Source organism: Zootoca vivipara, chromosome 2 (assembly GCF_963506605.1).
Source record: "Zootoca vivipara chromosome 2, rZooViv1.1, whole genome shotgun sequence".
NCBI classification, from domain to species: domain Eukaryota; kingdom Metazoa; phylum Chordata; class Lepidosauria; order Squamata; family Lacertidae; genus Zootoca; species Zootoca vivipara.
In genome coordinates, this window is record NC_083277.1 from 121,299,781 (window position 1) to 121,320,549 (window position 20,769).

A 20,769-nucleotide genomic window follows, 5' to 3' on the forward strand; every position below is an offset into this window, starting at 1 on the left:
GTTGATGCATGTCATTTGGCCAGGTGCTAATCCCCTTAGTCTAGATTTGTATATGAGCCAGTTCAACTGTCTGAAAGTGCCTGTCCCATGATTACTGAACTGCCCTGTTTGTCCAGGTCACGCATTCTCTTTCTGGCAAACCCTGATGGTACTATCAGGAAAGGACAGAGGGATCCACAGCACCAGTTCTTCCTCTTGTATTATGTTCATGTCTGATGGTGTGTACCACCCCGAAAAAATCCAGACTGTTTTGTCTTCATGGGGCAGGCTTGCATGGTGTCTTTACAAGGGGAGGTGGTCGCTCTAAGGAAAAGAGAAGTGGGTGCCTCCTCCCCACTCTCCCCTTCCTTTAAGCTTTCTTCTGTCACTTTAAGAAGAGTAAAGCAGATCAGAAACAAGGGGGATTAAAGGCTTAGTGACTCCAAGCTTTCCATTCCCTGGGCTCGTAGGTCAGTATGTCAGTGAGTTCTTCAGGCACACTACTCTGATCACAGATCCGCCCCACCATAAACAACTAAACTCTGACCCCTGCTGCAATCCATGTTTTTTTCTACCCACCATCTCATCTGTTCATCCCACCAGTCTCCTTCCCATTTTGGCAATGTACCCTACTGCTACAACTGATCTAATCATGTTCTCTGTGATTTCCCTAGAGTTCAGCGCCATGTGAATTGGCTGGAAGGATGAACTAACCCAAAAGCACTAATGACAGATTCCTCACATTCTCTGGTACACTGGAACAATGTAGTTGGATCATAGACCACCTGGCTCCAGTTCTTTGTGGGCGCTTGCTCAAGAGACCTCTGGCATCTCCTCCCTGACTAGACACCCTTTTCCTCAGTGGGAGTGTGCCATTCACTCATGGCTGCAGTCCTTAATCCTCCTTCAGCACTGGCCATGTGAGTAATGATAGACCAGCCAGAAGAGCTGTATAAAAAGGCAGGATAGAAATGTATTTTAAACATATAGAAAATGAATTGCTGAAATTCTTGACTTCCAAGGACTCTGGGTCATTGCTTGACCATGCTGTGTGCTGGTGCTGACCATGACGTGAGAGTGTTTCTCAGATTCATTGAATTTGGACCATTCTTCTTAATGTACTGACATGACACATATAGACCCCAGCCCAACATCAGTAATCTGGAGAGTCTCGTGTGAAGGTATGCACTACCCATATCTATCTTCTAAAACCATTCATAGGAAGCTATCATTTGAAAAAGCCTATTTCAGTGAATGGATTATGAATTTATGATAACAACAACAAACAGCAGCAGCAGCAGCAACAACAACAACAACAACATATTACTTAAATCAGACTGGGTTGCCCCAGCCACTCTGGATGGCTTCCAACATAGGGTTGCCATATTTTGATGAGCAAAAAAGAGGACACATTTGCCAGGACACAATTGGAGGTGGGCTGGGGGAGGAGGGAGGGGGGAAATAGTAGAAATTATAACACTGAAAAGGAGGACTGTGGACTATGGCAACCCTATCCAACGTAATAAAAACACAGCAAAACATGAAACATTAACAATTTCCTGATCCTGGGCTTCAGATTTCTTCAGAAAGTTGTGTAGTTGTTTATCTGTTTGACGTTTGATAAGTGCTTTCCCACTGAACAGTTCTCTTACAATTAGTGGAGGCTAGTCCCAGCCACAGCTGGCCTTGTGCATGTGCCTTCTCAAAATTGAGCACCTCTACCACTTATTGAGGGCCCAAGGAGAAGGGGACGACAGAGATGGTTGGACAGTGTTCCCGAAGCCACCATCATGAGTCTGACCAAACTGCAGGAGGCAGTGCAAGACAGGAGTGCCTGGCATGCTCTGCTCCATGGGATCACGAAGAGTCGGACACGACTAAATGACTAAACAACAACAACAACAACAACAACAACAACAACAACAACAACAACAACAACTTACTGAGAGGGTGAAGTGGAAGGCATGGGGACCAATGTGGTACGGGTGCATCAGCAAAAGTATTAGATTGACTCTGCTACTGCCCACCCTGCACTGAGGTTCCCCCACTTTGCTCCTCTCAGTACAGGTAAGCAGCAGCAATGCTCAGTGTTGGGATGCCAGGCACACAATGCCATCCTGCCTGTGCCACCCCACTGGCCCCTGCTGGCTGGTCCATTAGGGCAAATGGGGCACTGTCTTTATTCCTCCAAGTCCAAGCCCACCTGTGTTTTTACTTAACAACCAATTCAGAAGGTGGTCCTGGCTGTCAGCTTCCTCCCTCAGTCTCAGTGTTGTCCTTGTAGAACTCAGCAGGAAGGAGGATGAGAAGAAAATGAGAATTAGTTGGCTCTGCCTGTCATTGGTTCTGACCCGACATACTGTTGGCCTCCCTGCCTTCCACCTTAACGAGTTCCAATGGGCATCAGCCACCACTTCTTACAATTGCTCTATGAAGTAACCCAGTTGGACTAGGAGACCTAGCCCAGGGGTCAGCAAACTTTTTCAGCAGGGTCCATTGTCCCTCAGACCTTGTGGGGGGCCGGACTATATTTTTAAAAAAATAATGAACGAATTCCTATGCCCTACAAATAACCCAGAGATGTGTTTTAAATAAGAGGACACATTCTACTCATGTAAAAACATGCTGATTGCCGGACTGTCCGCGGGCCGGATTTAGAAGGTGATTGGGCCGCATCCAGCCCCCGAACTTTAGTCTGGGGACCCCTGCTAGCCTATAGTATAGTTGGTTTTAATGTAACTCTAGCTCTATCTGGTCATTCAGTTTATTCATGGGAGTCTAAATCCTGTCTAGCCCCACCTCCTTTTCACAGGCACATATGCCCCCTTAGTCAAAATCAGACTTCTGCAGCAGGGAGCCTCTTGGACTCATCCAGTCAGCTTCATTTCCCCTTCCTGAGCTGAAATAACTCCTTTTCTTTTAGCCTTCTACACTGTGTTCACCCGAGGCCCCGCAGCATCCCTTTCACAAGGAAGCAAAGCCGGCTGCTTATTCTTTCGCTGCGGCGGCAGCTTTTCTTTTCCTGGGTTTGCCAGCTAGCAGCGTCTGCGAGGAGAAGCGCTGCAGCATTCTTTTCTCTGCTGGAGGCTTTCGCCCTCTGCCATGCCACGCCACGCCCGGAGCCCTTACCGCTGGAATAAGACACACCCCAAAAATAAGCCATAGGCTTATTTTCTTGAGGAAAAGAAATATAAGACAGTGTCTTGTTTTCGGGAAAACACGGCAGCCCTAACCTTTTCCATTGGTTTTCACGTTTTTGGTGATTTTGCTTCATTTTGCATTTTCTGCTGAATTTCCTTCTTTGGAGGCGGTTTTGCTTGTTTTGTGCCTCATTTGGAACTGCTTCATTTCTGGTGGTTTTCTTCGCTTTTGAACTTCTGGTGGTATTGCTTCATTTATATCTGATGTGATAATCTCCAAAAGCAAGGAAATCCACCCAAAGGGAAACAAGCTATATGCAAAAATTCACCACAAACAAAGGAAATACACAAGAAACAAGAAACCATTGAAAACTAAAACACTATATATTGCTTGGTTTTTTTTCATTTCTGGTGATTTTCTTTTCCATGAGTTGCATATTTTTGGCTTTCAGGTAGTGTCAGGTGTCAGGGAATCTGATCCCCCCCCATGGTAGGTTGCCAGGAAGGTTCAGGCTGGGGTGGAGGTCTCCACCATTCCTCCTCTGTCCATTCCCCGACAGGTAGATTTGGTTTTTTTCAAAGGGGTTGTCCGGGGTAATACTACTGTCCATGAATTCTTGTTCCTCAGCAGTTAAGGTTGGCATGGTCAGTCCTATGAGGGACTTTCTAATTTCCTGCTCAGGTGGGTTGTGGGAAGTGTACAGATTGGAGTAAAATTGTGTCTCTTTGCAACTGTACATATAAATTATGCAAATTTTATGTAAATTATCCTCTTTTGTTCTCTTCTTTGGCAATGTATCGCTGGTCGCCCTAAAAGGAGGACAGCAGTTACAGTTGGGAGTCAAGAGGTTGGAACTGAAGGGTGGTGAGGCAGTGATGGGAACCCTGCATTCAAAAGAACTGAAAGTACACATTGCAAGTGAAGACAAGCCCATGGGGGGGGGGGGAACTGTCAGGATTTGTACTCATCTCTAATGGGCCAGAGCAAGGATCACATTGTGATCCCCTCATGAACGGCAAGACCTGAGCAGTGGACTGTGCACAAAGTGTCCTGGCTGATGAAAGCTGCCCTTTGCTCTCTGAGCTGTACTCTGCCAAGCAGTAGGCCCATGGCCATGGGAGAGGGGATCAGGTCTGGCTAGAGGGTTGATAAGATGCCTCTGTGCTGCCATGTAACACTGGACTTTGAGCTGTGTTCTGTGCCTGGGCAGCGGAGGGACTCTAAAACGCATAGCAGTGCAACCAAGCGGCATGTGCACAACTTGTTTTGGGTAAGGCAATGAGCCTCGCCTTTTCCTCCAAGTTGTTAGATAGCCAATTTGTAGGAGGTCTTCAAAAGGGAACTACTATAGAAGTGAATGAATATATTAATATAGAGCGGCTACACGCAGAGCTGGGGACTGCTTTACACATTATGTTTCTCAAGTGTATACCTAAGGTTTTCCCCCAAACGTGCATCTAAAAATGTGTGAGTTAGACATTCATATATTTGGAAATGCATCTCTCCTACAGATATGCCAGGCAAATAGCTAGAATTGGCAGCAGCTCCATATCAACTGTACACTTGATGACAAACTAATTTTTGTTTCCCCACAGATTCATGTAATGTTCTCAAGATGATTTTAACGTTGAAAAGCATGCTATGTTTAAGTTAGGCAAAGTAGGGAGGCAGTTTTTTTAGCAAGAGGCATTAAACTTTAAGAAGGAGTGTCATAAAAAAAACTTGGGGAGCCATAGGAACTGGGTAGCTGTCTTTCTGTCGTCCCCCCCCAAATCCATGGCGCTCTTCTGTTCCTGATCACAGCCTCCCAAGGCTCCTTTTTGTTTTTAAAAGTTGGGAGAAGGTTTTATACAACTACGTATAATGCCTTTGGTCTGGTACTCAGTTGAACATTTTCATTTATTGCCAGTGTGTAGGTCTTTGGACTTGTCTTTGGACTTGTACCAGCCTGTAAGATAACAGTTGATCTGTCCAATCTTGGGCCCAGTTCCAGAGCAAGATGTCCATAGCAGGATTCCCCTTCTGGTACCGCTCACCCTGATGAAACCCACCCTTGTGGCTTACAGGGCTACCTGCCTGCCCAGGGGGTTGGCGCTGAGTGCACCTCTGGGTCCAACCACCAGAAATCACCAGCACTGCCATCATAATTGCTCTGGCCCCAACTGTGAGATATACAAATCCGGAGTCGGCCCTAGTACCGCTGGCTGTTGCAGCAGGCAGACAGGGTGGGTGCTTTATAACAGTAGTGGTGGTGACTAGAGATGGGAGAGCAATTCAGTTCAGTTTCCATTTTAATAAGAACCCACCCAGTTTGTGAACTAAATTACAGCTATCCTTCAAAATACATGAGGGTGATTAGCAGGGGGATTTGAAGGGGAGGCCTGGAGTACTGTCTCACGGTGTATGTAAGAACAAGAGACATGGGCAGCGAGGGAGCTCTGCTGCAGTAGCCTGCAACACTTGTGCCATGTTTATCTTCTTGCCTGAGAATATGCAGAACTACACCTGCACCAAGTGGTTGTATTGCTGGAAGAGAAAGGTACAGCAACTTGAGGCCTGCGTATCTAAGCTATCAGGCAAGATGAGGAATTTCTCACTAGAGCAGAGTGGGCTGCCCTGGAGCTTTCTGACAGTAAGAGCTGTTTCACAGTGGAACAGACTCCCTCGAAAGGTGGTGGACTTCTAGAAATATGAAAAAATGACCCTTCTGTTTGTTTATGTTTTCAATATTTGTTTGACCCTTTCTACATTTTGGCTAATTTTGTTGGTGTTAAATACCATCTACAAGTTTGGAAAACTCAGCAGTGGCCAGAGGATTGGAGAAGATCAGTCTACATCCCAATCCCAAAGAAGGGCAGTGCCAAAGAATGCTCCAACTACCACACAAATGTGCTCATTTCACACGCAAGCAAGGTTATGCTTAAAATTCTGCAAGGCAGGCTTAAGCAGTATGTGGACTGAGAACTCCCAGAAGTGCAAGCTGGATTTCGAAGGGGCAGAGGAACCAGAGACCAAATTGCAAACATGCGCTGGATTATAGAGAAAGCTAGAGAGTTCCAGAAAAACATCTACTTCTGCTTCATTGCCTACGCAAAAGCATTTGACTATGTCGACCACAGCAAACTATGGCAAGTTCTTAAAGAAATGGGAGTGCCCGATCATCTCATCTGTCTCCTGAGAAATCTCTATGTGGGACAAGAAGCTACAGTTAGAATTGGATATGGAATAACTGATTGGTTCAAAATTGGGAAAGGAGTACGACAAGGCTGTATATTGTCTCCCTGCTTGTTTAACTTATATGCAGAATTCATCATGCGAAAGGCTGGACTGGATGAATCCCAAGCCAGAATAGAGATTGCCGGAAGAAATATCAACAACCTCAGATATGCTGATGACACAACCTTGATGGTAGAAAGTGAAAAGGAATTAAAGAACCTTTTAATGAGGGTGAAAAAGGAGAGCGTGTCTGAAGCTCAACATCAAAAAAACTAAGATCAGGGCAACTGGTCCCATCACCTCCTGGCAAATAGAAGGGGAAGAAATTGAGGCAGTGAGAGATTTTATTTTCTTGGGCTCCATGATCACTGCATTTGGTGAAAAATTGATGCTTTTGAATTATGGTGCCGGAGGAGACTCAATCCCATGGACTGCAAGAAGATCAAACCTATCCATTCTTAAGGAAATCAGCCCTGAGTGCTCCCTGGAAGGACAGATCGTGAAGCTGAGGCTCCAATACTTTGGCCACCTCATGAGAAGAGAAGACTCCCTGGAAAAGACCCTGATGTTGGGAAAGATGGAGGGCACTAGGAGAAGGGGACGACAGAGGACGAGATGGTTGGACAATGTTCTCGAAGCTACCAACATGAGTCTGACCAAACTGCGGGAGGCAGTGGAAGACAGGAGTGCCTGGTGTGCTCTGCTCCATGGGGTCACGAAGAGTTGGACATGACTAAATGACTAAACAACAACATACTTGTTAGACTTTTGCCTCTAGTAAGCAGGTTTAGAATACATTTGTATTGTTTTGAAAACCTGCCACACTCCTTTGACTAGAGATGACAGTGAGGGGTGCATTGTTTTGTTTTTGGATTTTTGGTTCTATTTATTTGTACTTTTATCCTGTATTTTTATCTTGTGATCTGTGGATGAAGGGTGGTATATATTTAATAAATAAGGGAAAATGAAATGTATGCTGCCAAGTGCAGCAAAGCCCTTATCTAATCACTTCCAGTGCTTTTAAATACTGCATGTCTCTACTCTTAGTCTCCTGCAGGAACTTTTAACGTGGGCTCTTGTTTATGCCCCCAAACGCCACAGAATAATTGTAACTGATAGTCGCAGGCAAACTTGCTAACGTATCTTGCAAATGCCATTAGTTTAACTTCAGTATGAAGCCCCAGTAGAACAACCTGCATGCAATGGTTCTCTTGCAATGTGATGAAAGACAGAGAATTTGATGATCTGGACTCAGAGACCTCAGTGCATGTGTGTAACATGGCCTGGAATAATGGGTTGGTGCTCAGTACTAACACAGGAATGTTGGGAACAGAGAAGCACCAAAGAACAGAGAAAGAAATGAGAGCTGCACTGTCCCTTCACTGCCTTTGAATACCCGCTGTGGGGAATCACAGGCGAGGAGAGTGCTGTTGCCCTCAGGCCCTGCGTCCTTTTGGGCTCCCCCTAGGCATCTGGATGGCTGGCATCTGGATAAGGACTTGATTGCCTTTTGGGCGGATCCAGCAGCACTTTTCTTACTTTCTTAGCTGGGGTGGGGGCTACTGGTAGAATGACATTAAAACCTTAAGGTGGTTAGTACATCTGCTGCTAAGAGGTTTTTGTTTTTTGCTCAGCAGCAAAGAGTCCCAAATTCAATCTCTGTTGTCTTCTTGTAAGGCTGGAAGAAATCTCTCTTTCCCCTTTCTTCCTCTCCATATATATATTGAATGGGTGTGTTTTGAACACTGTATTGTACTTCATTTATATGTTTGATGTACATCAAAGAAAAGTTGATTAATGAATTTATTTATTTTTTTAAAAAAAAACCCATATCTGGACAGTTTTGTGGATGAAAAACATTTCTTAAACCATGCTGGATGCTTTTTTAAAAAACACATCATTTTTATTGATGTAATTCAAAAATAAAATAATATAGATAGATACATTAACATAAGTGCAACATCCATGCACAAATAAAAAAGGTATTAATGGCATCAAGGGGACCTTTGGCATCAGTGTTACTGATTGAATGTGTGGCTCTGACTCTTTAGTATCCCCATTTTTCTGTGCACTCATTGCTGGCTTTTCCCAAGTAAACACTTTCTAGTCCAGCCAGAGACACAGGCGGGAACACAATGAAAGTGAGAGCCATAACCATGAGAATTCTTAAACTACCCAAAGCCAAGAACCCCAAATTCTATCCCATTGTATCTGGTCAGGTCTGAAGGGGTTTCTGTGGTTAATTCTCTCCAATCGCATTCTGGAATCCTGAATGCATCAATAGCATATATTAAAAATGAACTGAATGGATTGAGACAAGCATGCATGCATGTATGTCCTTTGTCCGCGGACTACCTACATTCCTGGGGGATATGTTATGCTGGCTTTCCCCCAGCTGGCATTTGGACTAATCCCATAGGGCCATAGATAGGGGTTGAATCTGCTGTGCGTGTTGTGGTGGTGGTGGGAAAAGCAGAGATCAGAGAGGCTATTGAGTTGCCACTTCCAGAGTGGAACCTGAATATAATAGTGTCCCAAGTCCAAATGACCCTGTTGGTAGCCCTGCCTAGCACTATTTATGTGCTTTACTGTGAATGCTTTTGTCCTGAAGAGGGCAGGATTGGTTAAGGCTTCCTGCAACTTGCTCTTCTTTGCAGAAACCACTGTTGCTCTATGAAGAGAGTCCAACACACCATGCTACCCAGCTTAGATAGGAGCATCATGACCGTCACATGGGTGTCTAATAGGAGCATGGGCAGGGGGGCAGGGGGGGCAGGGGGACAGCTCCCCCCTAGATCAAGTAAAACAATAGAAATAACTAACTGACCAATCATGCCGGTTCTGCCCCCCCCTAACAAAAACCCTGGCTACGCCCATGAATAGGAGTAGTGGGAAATGTCTTACATCTTCTGTTCTGCCCCTCTCAGCTTTCCCTGTGGCTAGAATCCTGTTCCTAGCTGCAACCGCAAGCATCAACAACCATGTCAGGAATGTCTGTCTTTATGAGGTTGCTATTGGGATCAAAGTAGAGCAAAGAAAGGGACCGTCGCTGTGTGGGGACGCAGCAAGAACGGCCAGCAGTCTGGATGTTGTTGGCTTTGACCAAGTTGAAGACAGTTGTGTGGAAGGAGGCTGCTACCCCAGGTGAGCCAGCCAGGTGCATTGGGCACTCACCCATGCAATAGTTTATCTGATAACCTTCTGGCTTGAAGATCCAGTCATTCCAACCAATGTCCCGAAAGTCTACGTAATAGTCTTTTCTGCAGCACAGGTCAGAGTTCTGGTCGCAGCTCAGGCTGCGCTTAGCTACCCGGTGGCCAGGCTCCCGTATCTTGGCCTTAACCATCAAGAAGGGCTGTTGGGAGCTTCCGGTAGCAGTCAGCAAAGAGTCGATGCTGGGGTGGCAGCCCTCACACTGCAGCTCCAGGCACAGCGCCGTCTCCTCACGCTCAAGGAAGCTCTGCAGATCTGGCATGAGGGAGAAAGTGTGCCAGCTGCTGCCTTTGCTCTCCAGCTGCTGCCGCTCCCCAAGGGCCACTCGTTGCTGCCCTGCCAGGTAGACCTGCAGCGTGATGTTCTGGTGAGCCTTAAGGTACAGCCACAGCTCAGCCTGGAGGATGTGCATGTCTTGGCCTTTTGGATGTGTCAGCTGGAACTGTAGGACCCCAGAGGGCTCTGTAGAGGGGAAGACAATCATATGAAAATCTTAGGAATGCTAATCCTGACGTGCCCCAGAAAAGCTACCACCATGCCTGAACCAGAGTCCTTTAATTAGGGTCAAAAATATGTCCCAGAGTTGCCTTGCCCTCACTTCACATTTATTTTCTACATTTGTATTATGCCTCTGAAGAACCCCATGAGGTAGATAGGCTGAGGCCAAGTGCTCTTCCGGCATTCTCCTGCAAACGTGTGGAGGGAGCAGCAGAGCCCCACAAGGCACCCCCAATGTCCCCATCCTGGCCAGCTGCAGCGCCTGACCTTTGGGCGTTGTGCTTCAAGCATCTGGTTGAATGCATGGAGAACCCTCCTAATGATAGGGAACCCTGGTCATGCTGATGGAACCAACAAAGGTAGGGATGCAGGGTCTGGGACTAGTGTGAACAGCTCTATTCCCCCCTTTCACACGTGGGGGAATAATGCCTGACCCTAATGGTGAATACCATGATTCACCTAAGGGTGCCCTTCTTAATTGAGCATGGCTCTAAACCAAGCAATAATGTTCTTTCTAATAGATTGTTATTGTTCATTGGCTGCCAAAAAATTCAAGCCCTGTACAAAACATGTGGGAAGACAGGTTCTGCTGAAACAGACAAACAATCCCAAATAAATAAAGAACAAAATAATAAAAAAGGAGGAGTATGCTGAAATGAAAACCTATCTACTACCCCACACTGGTTCTCGCCAGCTGTTCTTCCACCCCCACTATAATTCTATTATAAAAAGCCATTTCCTCCACATTCCTTATGAGCAACATCACTGCCCCCTTTTGGTGGGATAGCCTGGAATATTTTTTAAAACCACTTGACCCAACAACCTTAGAACAATATGCCAAGAAGCTTGATTGCTTAGTCTCACTCAGCATTGGGTGGCCTACCAGCCAAACATGGGTGGGTTTTTCTGGTAAATATTTTTTTATTTGCAGCCAAACACACGTTGAGCCCGCAACACTAGGTCCAGGTGGATTTCTGCCATGCAATGGTCACAAAGGTCATTCCATAGTAGAAAGAGCAAAAAATTGTGCAAATACCTAAATAAATCCATCAAAATTCTGAGTGCTTATCACTAATACCACAGTATGACCAATCACTCCTTGCCCAAATGGGGGTGGGGAAGGTAGGGAACCTGCAATCCTCCAGATATTGCTGAACTACAATTCCCATCAGCGCCCCCAACCAGCATGGCCAATGAACAAGAGATTATGGGAGTTGCAGTCCCCTGATCTAGACACTCTTCTGAGTGCACCTCACTGAGATGAACTTGGTCCCTAAGTTCTCAGGAGCACACAGAAAGAATGGGGTCAGAGAAGTGGGTGTTTGTGACAGCTGTGGTGTCTGCCTGGGGTGTATGGGTCTGAATACCCATTTGCTGGGAACCACAAGTGGGGACAGTTCTGTTGTACACAGGTTCTGCTTGCTTGTGGGCTTCCGACAGGGACACCTGGTTGGCCCAGGTGGGAACAGGTTGCTGGACTAGATGGGTCATTGGCCAGATCCATCAGGGCCCATCTTATGTAGTTAATTAAATTAGGCATCCAGCAAGCACAGTGGTGTGGGATATTCCTCCAGCTGCCACCATTCGGAAGAATAGTAAATAACAGGCTGAAGCTCCCCCCCCCCACTGTTAAAGGCATAAAAAGGGTAGCAATGCTACGCTAGCTAAGCTTCATCCTGTTTACTAGCTACTTCCAGTGAACCCATCCTATACTGCACATTAAGCAGAGAGGGCAGAAGGTGACAGGAGGTCATTTTTAAGAGAGGAGAAGGTAGTATGATAGAGGCGTCAGCATCACTGTCTGAGGCACACAGACTCATTTTTTTAACTGCTGGTGGAACAAGTTTTGCAGGTTTTTAAAGAAGTGATCATGGCATGGACATGCACACTGCTGGCAACACCACTTCTACTAATACCATCTTCACTCATCTCTCTCTCTCAGAAAAAAAACATATGTCTGCAGCCTGGGATATGCCACAGAAAACTGGATTAATGAGAAATTTAGCAACCTGTCCACTCTCACCACTACCACACACATTGCCCTCCTCCCCCTGCAGTTGATATTTTTCAGCACACTGTCGGAATCTACCCAGCTCTCCCATTACAGTGCAATGAATAACTACAAGTCTCTGCTCTCAAGTGCACTTTGTATGCAGCAGTTATTTGCGGGGGGTGGGGGGAGCTGTTGGCACATCCGACTTACATTCTCTCCATCATAATATTCAAGTCCTGGGCCATGCACCAGGAAGAGCTATGAAGACTCACCTGTCTCTGCAAAACTAATGATCTCGTACCCCTGTTCATCAGGCTCGGGGTTCTGCCAGCTGGAGAAGTGCCCAAGTCTGTCCATCCGGGCTTTGCCCAGGTGCAGGCGGCGTAGGGCGTTGGCCACTGCCCCACGTGGCACTGGGTGGGTGATGTTGGGCCTCTCGCTCAAGTTTAGTTTCTGCAGGATCTGCTGCTTGGCTAATTCGACCAGAAAGGCTTTCTCAGCACTGGGCTCCAGAGGCGGCACCCGACAGGAAGGACACGCAGGCTTGCCCTCGATCCAGGCCAAAGAAGTCCATAGCAAGGCCAGCGTGGCCAGAGGAGTCCAGCTGCCCTGGGGGCTGTAGGTGGGAGCCATGAAGAGCCCAAGTGTGGGAGGGAGCAAGATACAGCAGAGGAGGTGGTTTTGTTGCCACGTAGTTCTTGTGACAGTAACTAGAACTCACGAATTGTGCCTGCGCTGGGACCAGCTGCTTGCATCTTAGCCTAAAAGGAATGGCAATCTGCCCTGGGTTCAAGGAGGATAATTGCTAACCCCTGGCAACTCCTTTGCTTCCTGTTGCTCTCCCTGCTTCTTGGGGCTGGGTGGATCTGCTGCTGGTGCCGAGGTGAAGCAGGTGTTGATCCCTCGAGAGATCTCAGCTCATTGACTGGCTGCTCCAGAGTGCCAGGCAGCTATGCTCCTCAGTATTTGTCACTCAGCCAGTCTGGCCCTGCCCTTTGTGCCTCTCTGATTGGCTGGCTCACCTAGTGCCCCAGGGAGGTTTACTCCAGTTGGGGAGGAAGGGCTTAGCAAAAGGGGATGACAGGCTCCCTTTGGTGGAAACAGGTGCCTGAAGAAAGAGAACACAATTTGCCATGATGTAAAGCAAAGCAGGAGTAGGATTGCATTGGGAAGGGCTTTTCACAGCCCTACAGCGAAGAGAGGCTTAAGGTGAGAGAAAATGGCAAAGCATAGGGGTGGGATGTGGGGAACAACAGTTTGCCTCCACCTTTGGAAGAACCCCAGAGAAAATGTACATTGCAGTAGTCCAAGCGGGAGATAACTAGAGCATGCACAACTCTGGTGAGACAGTCTGCAAGCAGGTAGGGCAGGCATCCCCAAACTTCGGCCCTCCAGATGTTTTAGCCTACAACTCCCATGATCCCTAGCTAACAGGACCAGTGGTCGGGGAAGATGGGAATTGTAGTCCAAAACATCTGGAGGACCGAAGTTTGGGGATGCCTGAGGTAGGGTCTCAGCTGCTGTACCAGATGGAGCTGGTAGACAGCTGCCCTGGACACAGAATTGACCTGTGCCTCCATGGACAGCTGTGACTCCAAAATGACTCCCAGGCTGCGCACCTGATCCTTCAGGGGCACCTTTACCCCATTCAGGACCAGGGAGTCCTCTACACCTGCTCACCCCGTCCCCCCAAAACTGTTTTGTCAGGATTCAACCTCAATCTGTTAGCCGCCATCCATCCCTCAACCGCCTCCAGACACTCACACAGGACCTTCACTGCCTTCACTGGTTCTGAGTCTTTAAACTTTAAAGCAACCACTTTGAGAAGATGTTAGTGGGCATAGAGAAAAGTCCCAAGATATAGGTAAGAACAGGTAGAACCTCTAATCACATCTATCCAGCACCACAGTATGCTAGCAAGCAGATAAATTACTTAAAAGCCTTCTGAAATGATTGCTTCCTGGAATTCTCATCTTCCAGAAGCCACAAACTCCTTATCTGCTGCTGATAAATCCTCTGGTGATTATTAACAACGGTGAGGAAATGTGTCTGTGATTATCAGCTGGTTTCCCTTTCTGCACCATGACGTCTGTGGCAGGTGAGGTGCCACATTACTTGCACTGCTCAGGGTTCCATCACCTTGATACATCAGCGAAGTTTTGCTCAGGTGCCAAGGTCCCTCACTGGAGTTGCAGATCTTAACTTCTATGATGGAGAAAAACCTTTGGATTGCAGGGCTGTCAGTACTAACAGTTTCTGTAACCACTTTTCTGCAGCTATGTTTCGTATCTGGAATATGCAATGTAAACTAAAGAACCTATGCAAATTTACTTCATTGATGGGCTTGAGGGCATCCTGAGCAAGTTTGCAGACGACACCAAATTGGGAGGGGTGGCTAATACCCCAGAGGACAGGATCACACTTCAAAATGACCTTAACAGATTAGACAACTGGGCCAAAGCAAACAAGATGAATTTTAACAAGGAGAAATGCACTACACTTGGGCAAAAAAAATAAAAAATGAAAGGCACAAATACAGGATGGGTGACACCTGGCTTGAGAGCAGTACGTGTGAAAGGGATCTAGGGGTCTTGGTAGACCACAAACTTGACATGAGTCAGCAGTGTGATGCAGCAGCTAAAAAAGCCAATGCAATTCTGGGCTGCATCAATAGGAGTATAGCATCTAGATCAAGGGAAGTAATAGTACCACTGTATTCTGCTCTGGTCAGACCTCACCTGGAGTACTGTGTCCAGTTCTGGGCACCACAGTTCAAGAAGGATACTGACAAGCTGGAACGTGTCCAGAAGAGGGCAACCAAAATGGTCAAAGGCCTGGAAACGATGCCTTATGAGGAACGGCTTAGGGAGCTGGGTATGTTTAGCCTGGAGAAAAGAAGGTTAAGGGGTGATATGATAGCCATGTTCAAATATATAAAAGGATATTATATAGAGGAGGGATAAAGATTGTTTTCTGCCGCTCCAGAGAGCAATGGATTCAAACTACAAGAAAGAAGATTCCACCTAAACATTAGGAAGAACTTCCTGACAGTAAGAGCTGTTCGGCAGTGGAATTTGCTGCCAAGGAGTGTGGTGGAGTCTCCTTCTTTGGAGGTCTTTAAGCAGAGGCTTGACAGGCAGATGTCAAGAATGCTTTGATGGTGTTTCCTGCATGGCAGGGGGTTGGACTGGATGGCCCTTGTGGTCTCTTCCAACTCTATGATTCTATGACCTAACTCTGGCTGTGTAATTGGGGTTCTGTATTGCCTTGTATTTAACTTATATGCAGAATTCACCATGCGAAAGGCTGGACTGGATGACTCCCAAGCCGGAATTAAGATCGCCAGAAGAAATATCAACAACCTCAGATATCCTGATGACACAACCTTGATGGCAGAAAGTGAGGAGGAATTAAATAACCTTTTAATGAGGGTGAAAGAGGAGAGCGCAAAATATGGTCTGACGCTCAACATCAAAAAAAACTAAGATCATGGCCACTGGTCCCATCACCTCCTGGCAAATAGAAGGGGAAGAAATGGAGGCAGTGAGAGATTTTACTTTCTTGGGTTCCATGATCACTGCAGATGGTGACAGCAGCCACGAAATTAAACAATGCCTGCTTCTTGGGAGAAAAGCAATGACAAACCTAGACAGCATCTTAAAAAGCAGAGATAAAGGTCCGTATAGTTAAAGCTATGGTTTTCCCAGTAGTGATGTATGGAAGTGAGAGCTGGACCATAAAGAAGGCTGATTGAATTTTGGTGCTGGAGGAGACTCTTGAGAGTCCCATGGACTTCAAGAAGATCAAACCTATCCATTCTGAAGGAAATCAGCCCTGAGTGCTCACTGGAAGGACAGATTGTGAAGCTGAGGCTCCAATACTTTGGCCACCTCATGAGAAGAGAAGACTCCCTGGAAAAGACCCTGATGTTGGGAAAGATGGAGGGCACTAGGAGAAGGGGATGACAGAGGATGAGATGGTTGGACAGTGTTCTCGATGCTACCAACATGAGTCTGACCAAACTGTGGGAGGCAGTGCAAGACAGGAGTGCCTGGCGTGCTCTGGTCCATGGGATCACGAAGAGTCGGACACGACTAAACGACTAAACAACAACATTGCCGTCACAGAGTCTGGACTCCCTGCTGCTCTGTTTCCCCAGAGAGTAGAACCACTTGGAGGAACAAATGGTCAGTGCTACATATTAGTAGCCTGACCCTGACAAGGAAATGAGCCCCATCACATACCACGGTGGTGAGACTGTTGTTGCACTACCAGCAACACCAGAAATAACATCAGTATCAATGCTGTTTGTGAATTAAACTGCCTGCAAAGGCATCACTACAAATTCTGGCAACAGAAGGTGAGGCTTATTAAATCTGGAAAGAAGGGAGAGACATATTATTACAAATAATTGGTTGATTCAATACCTTCTCCAATGAGACTCAAGATGGTTTATATTCCATGCCCCATAAATTCTAATGGTAGAAAACATTATTCATAATACTTCTGTTGAATTCAGTGGGAATGAAAAGCACTGAACCTGGCTAGATAGCCCATGCCCTATTTTTTATACAGCATCAACATGGTTCAAAATACTTACACAGCTTTAAAATGGATAAAACTTAATTGCTATTAAATCACTTAGGGTGTAGCAGAAGTCAAAAGGGAGTGGATCGCACCAGGCTGGGAAGCTCAAGATATGGGTTCTCTCTCTTTGTTGAGATATGCTGGGATTGCAGGGATGAGAGTCAAGCATGTGAAATAAATCACACTCCCATGCATTTTAATGCTGGCACACACACACACACACACACACCCCGGTACCAGTGTCATGTTGAAGAAGTATGTGCATGGGCAGAGGAATGGAGACTGTAGCTCTTAGCAGTGCCTTTATCTGGGGGGAAAGGTGGCAGAACTCACCGCTCTTGCTATCACTACTCACGCCACCAGCATGTGAACCTGAGTCAGGCAATTGTTCATCTAGCTCAATGTTCTACCAAGGGTGGGAAACCTTTTCCTTACCATTGACCTGTCAGAAAAATCAATTTGAAGCTGCAGCTAATAGCTGGTCATGCCCAAGTGGGCAGTGTTTGCTGAACTGCCAGATTGCAGAGTCCCCTCCCACAACAGAAAGGCTCAGCCTCTTGTGGGTATTAGCTTGTAAGCCTTGGGTTCCTCGTCCCAGCTCTAAACCGCCTGGCAATGGTTCTCCAAGGGGTTGCAGGTAGTTGTTCCCAGCCTTACCTAGATATTCCAAGGATTGACCCACCTGGGGGTCTTTTTCATGCAGCATACAAGTTATTGAATGGGAAAGGCCATAGTTCAGTGCATGTAGAAGGCCACAACTTCAGTTCTCAGCCTCTCCAGGTAAGGCTTGGGGAAACTCTCTTCCGAAACCCTGGTGAGCTGCTGCCAGCTAATCCAGAGGAAGACAGTTCTGAGCTACCTGAACCAGTGATCTGGCTCCTTATGCAGCTTGGATTTGGTGTTCTGTCAGGAAAAAAGCCAGGAACTTTCTTGCATATTCACCTCTGGTGACTGAACACTGGATGCCCTAGTTTAAATCTCTCCCTCCCTCCCTCTCCCTCCCTCTCCCTCCCTCTCCCTCCCTCCCTCTCCCTCCCTCTCTCTCTCTCTCTCTCTCTCTCTCTCTCTCTCTCTCTCTCTCTCTCTCTCTCTCTGTGTGTGTGTGTGTGTGTGTGTGTTGGGTTAGGATAGCAGGAGTGCAAATGCTTGCATACTTAGAATAATAGAATTGTCCCTGAGGATCATCTTGCCCTTGCAATACAGGGAATCTGGGTGGCCACAGTGAGGAGATTGCTGGACTTACATTGGCATCCTTTGGCCTGACCACCACTGGGACAAAGCTGCAAGTTCAGTCCCCCCAAAATGACTCCCAACTTTGGCAAAAACTGCAGACTGAGATGGGGCTAATAGCAGGGGTTAAATTGGGCTTTCTTTCACCCGGGTCAAGAAGCCAGTTTGGCACCCCCCCATGCATATTTGCATACACTTACACACAACTTGGGAGCCTCAATGGCACTCCTCTGGAGGCTTCACCCGAGCCAAAAATCAAGGTAGACTTGCTTTAAATTTAAATTTTAAGTTACAAAATTTAAAAAGTGTTTTTTTTTTAAAAAAAATGTTTTCAAAAAATTAATATGATTATTTTTTTAAAAAAATATTTTTTAATATTTCTAAGATCTACCTGCAAAATTTCATATTGGGATCTCAATGAGACCACATTGTAAAATAGTATTTTCTACATACATGTCTGCCTTATTAGGTTCTATTTAGGATAAACGGGTCTTCTTGGAGTGAGTTAAATTTAAATTTTAAAGTCCATCTTGTGACATTAAAACCCATGAAGTTCTAAAGAGATTGGTGTTTTTTAGTTTTGACGTATCTCAATGCTGGACAAGGTTTTTGTGTAGTCAGACAAGGCCAAAATTGACATTTTTTTTACATTTCAAGCCCTCATAACTCAGAAATGGGATGAGATAAAATGCTAAAATTCTAGATTTAAACTTACCCGGTAGTTTTCCTCATTCAACAAGAGTACAAAATATTAAGAAAATTGGATGACATGAGGTAAAAAAATTGGATCACGATATGGAATGACCCAGAAACAACAAAAAGCACAAGTTCCTAGACCAATGCTGTGAAGATATAGGAAATCCTGATGAAATTACAGAAGCTGGATAAGAGGGGATTTCCAGGGGGCTTCCTTTGTGCAACTTTTTTTAAAACACAAGAGACTATTATACACACTTGTGTATAACTTTCAGCCTCACTATATACTATTGATCAGAGCAGATATTAACATCACCTGAACCAGTCACCAAAACAAGGTATCCCCTTCCTTTTATCAGGTGACTACTTCTGCCTTAGGTTCTTGCTGCTTCCGTTGTTTGTTTGTTTAGGTAGTCAACATGATATTTCATTTTATTCATATACATGTATGTCATAAACTCATATGAAATGAGTTCCAGCAGCTCTTGCTCCTTGCCATTTTTCTCAGTCTGGAAACCTTAAAGACAAAACAGCAGACCCTTTTTTTTTAATTTCCAAGCAAAGGGTCTGCTGGTTTCTCTTTAAAGTTTCCAGACTCAAAAGAGAGCAGGGCAATTAAAGGCACAGAAGTCCTGTCCTCTACTGAGTCTGGCAACCCTACTCACAAAGTGGGCCTCTCTTGGAGGAGCAGGCTGGGGTTTTAGTTCAAACCAAATTCCCCTTTTCTTTTCTTTTCTTTCTTTCTTTCTTTCTTTCTTTCTTTCTTTCTTTCTTTCTTTCTTTTTCTTTCTTTCTTAGTCTTTCACCCACTGCAAGAAGCTGTCTCTGCTCTTAGAGTGCTTGATATACTCAATTTGCACATTAATTCTCTGGGCAAGAATCTTGCCCGTAACCTTCTTGTTCACAATAATTCCCACTGCATGCTGGGTAATGTTGTATATCCTTCCAGTCTTGCCATAGTAACATTTGTGGGGCATGCTTTTCTGAATTGTGCCCATGCCCTTTATGTCAACAAAATCACCTTTATAGATGCACATGTAGGTGGCAAGAGGGACAACACAATGTTTGCGAAATGGTCTTGAGAACATGTAACGTATCCCCTCCTCTTCCCCTTAGTGTTGGTCATCTTGACGGATTAGGCAGGCAACACTCTCAGGGGGCACAGTGGTGCGACTGGGAGAAGGGCGGAGACATCCCACTCTCCCTCAGCCATTGTTTGGATGCAGTGCCCGGGTCTGCTTCCCCCCTCCTGTTCCCCTTCTTGCTGCTTCTGTTGTGTAGGAATTTGAACCCAAGACCCGAGACGTTGAGTCCACCAGTTGAACAGCTTCCACAACTGGCCTTGTCAGGGAACAGTTCTGCTGACATTCAAGTATCTGGCTGTAGGGTGGAGGGACGCAATGGGATTAAAGTTCTTGGGATAGTTGGTTTTGGCTAGAGAAAGAGGCAACGTGTAAACAGTGCTGTCTGGGAAAAAAACACTGGTGCAACATGGTGCAACTGCAGGGCCAGGGCCAAAGTTCACAGCACACTAAGTTTGCTGGCAAGTCAGCTCCCAGAATAGGCCAGGAATGTAAATAGTTAGCAACTGACCCTGGCATGATGCCAAGGCCCACGGTCCACGGTGCCTACACCTGCTCAGAGACACCAGCTACTGTGCACGGAAGAACTATTGCACAGGGACAAACTTGTTATTCAACACGTTCTACATCCTGACTCTGAAAGTGTCTGGTTATGTGGACCAGACAGTAGCCGAAGTCTGGGAGGCAAATGAATTAGAGTGATGGAATGCCCTTAGAGCAGAAATAATTTGGGGCCATGGGTTGTATCCAAATAAATTATACTCAAGAGTAGTGTGTGTGTTGGGGGGAGAGCATTTCACAAGCAAGGAGTCACATAGGGATGGCGAGAGCGTTCTCCCATCCCTACCACCTGAACCAGTGCCTATCCGCAACCTTATAAGTTGTGACGATTTGCTACGCGGCAGGCGAAACCCAAATGGCAATAGCCAATCAGCCAAGTGGGGAAAATTCCTGCCGTGCCACTATCCCAACGATGGACGACACACGACAGCATAGCAAGGTCAAGTGCAAAAGCCCTAAAAGTAGGGAAAGGTGGGCAGGTGTTCCGAATGCACGTGCCAAAAGAGGAAGCTCCGGGTCACGTGCATGGGCATATATAGGTCCCTCGATCCGTTTGGACTGCACCCCATTGGC

General features: G+C 46.1%; 1 protein-coding gene and 1 pseudogene across 1 annotated transcript; both read right to left on the bottom strand.

The window, feature by feature from the left end:
• Positions 1-4,577: 4,577 nt before the first annotated feature.
• Positions 4,578-12,995, bottom strand: LOC118078432 (inhibin beta E chain). The gene is made up of 2 exons (XM_035102307.2): positions 12,313-12,995; positions 4,578-10,011 (listed from the first exon to the last, which is right to left on the bottom strand). The coding sequence occupies exons 1-2, from the start codon at positions 12,671-12,673 to the stop codon at positions 9,290-9,292; spliced, it is 1,083 nt and encodes a 360-aa protein (XP_034958198.1). The 5' UTR covers positions 12,674-12,995; the 3' UTR covers positions 4,578-9,289.
• A 5,932-nt stretch (positions 12,996-18,927) lies between these two features.
• Positions 18,928-19,809, bottom strand: LOC118081568 (large ribosomal subunit protein eL21-like; annotated as a pseudogene).
• Between the last annotated feature and the right edge of the window lie 960 nt (positions 19,810-20,769).

What these genes read in the sequence shown, in the direction of transcription:
- LOC118078432 (XM_035102307.2), bottom strand. Translation starts at nt 12,673, where the DNA reads ATGGCTCCCACCTACAGCCCCCAGGGCAGCTGGACTCCTCTGGCCACG. An exon ending in CATTAGTTTTGCAGAGACAG is followed by an intron (nt 10,012 to 12,312) that starts GTGAGTCTTCAT and finishes TCCCCTCTACAG; the next exon opens with AGCCCTCTGGGGTCCTACAG.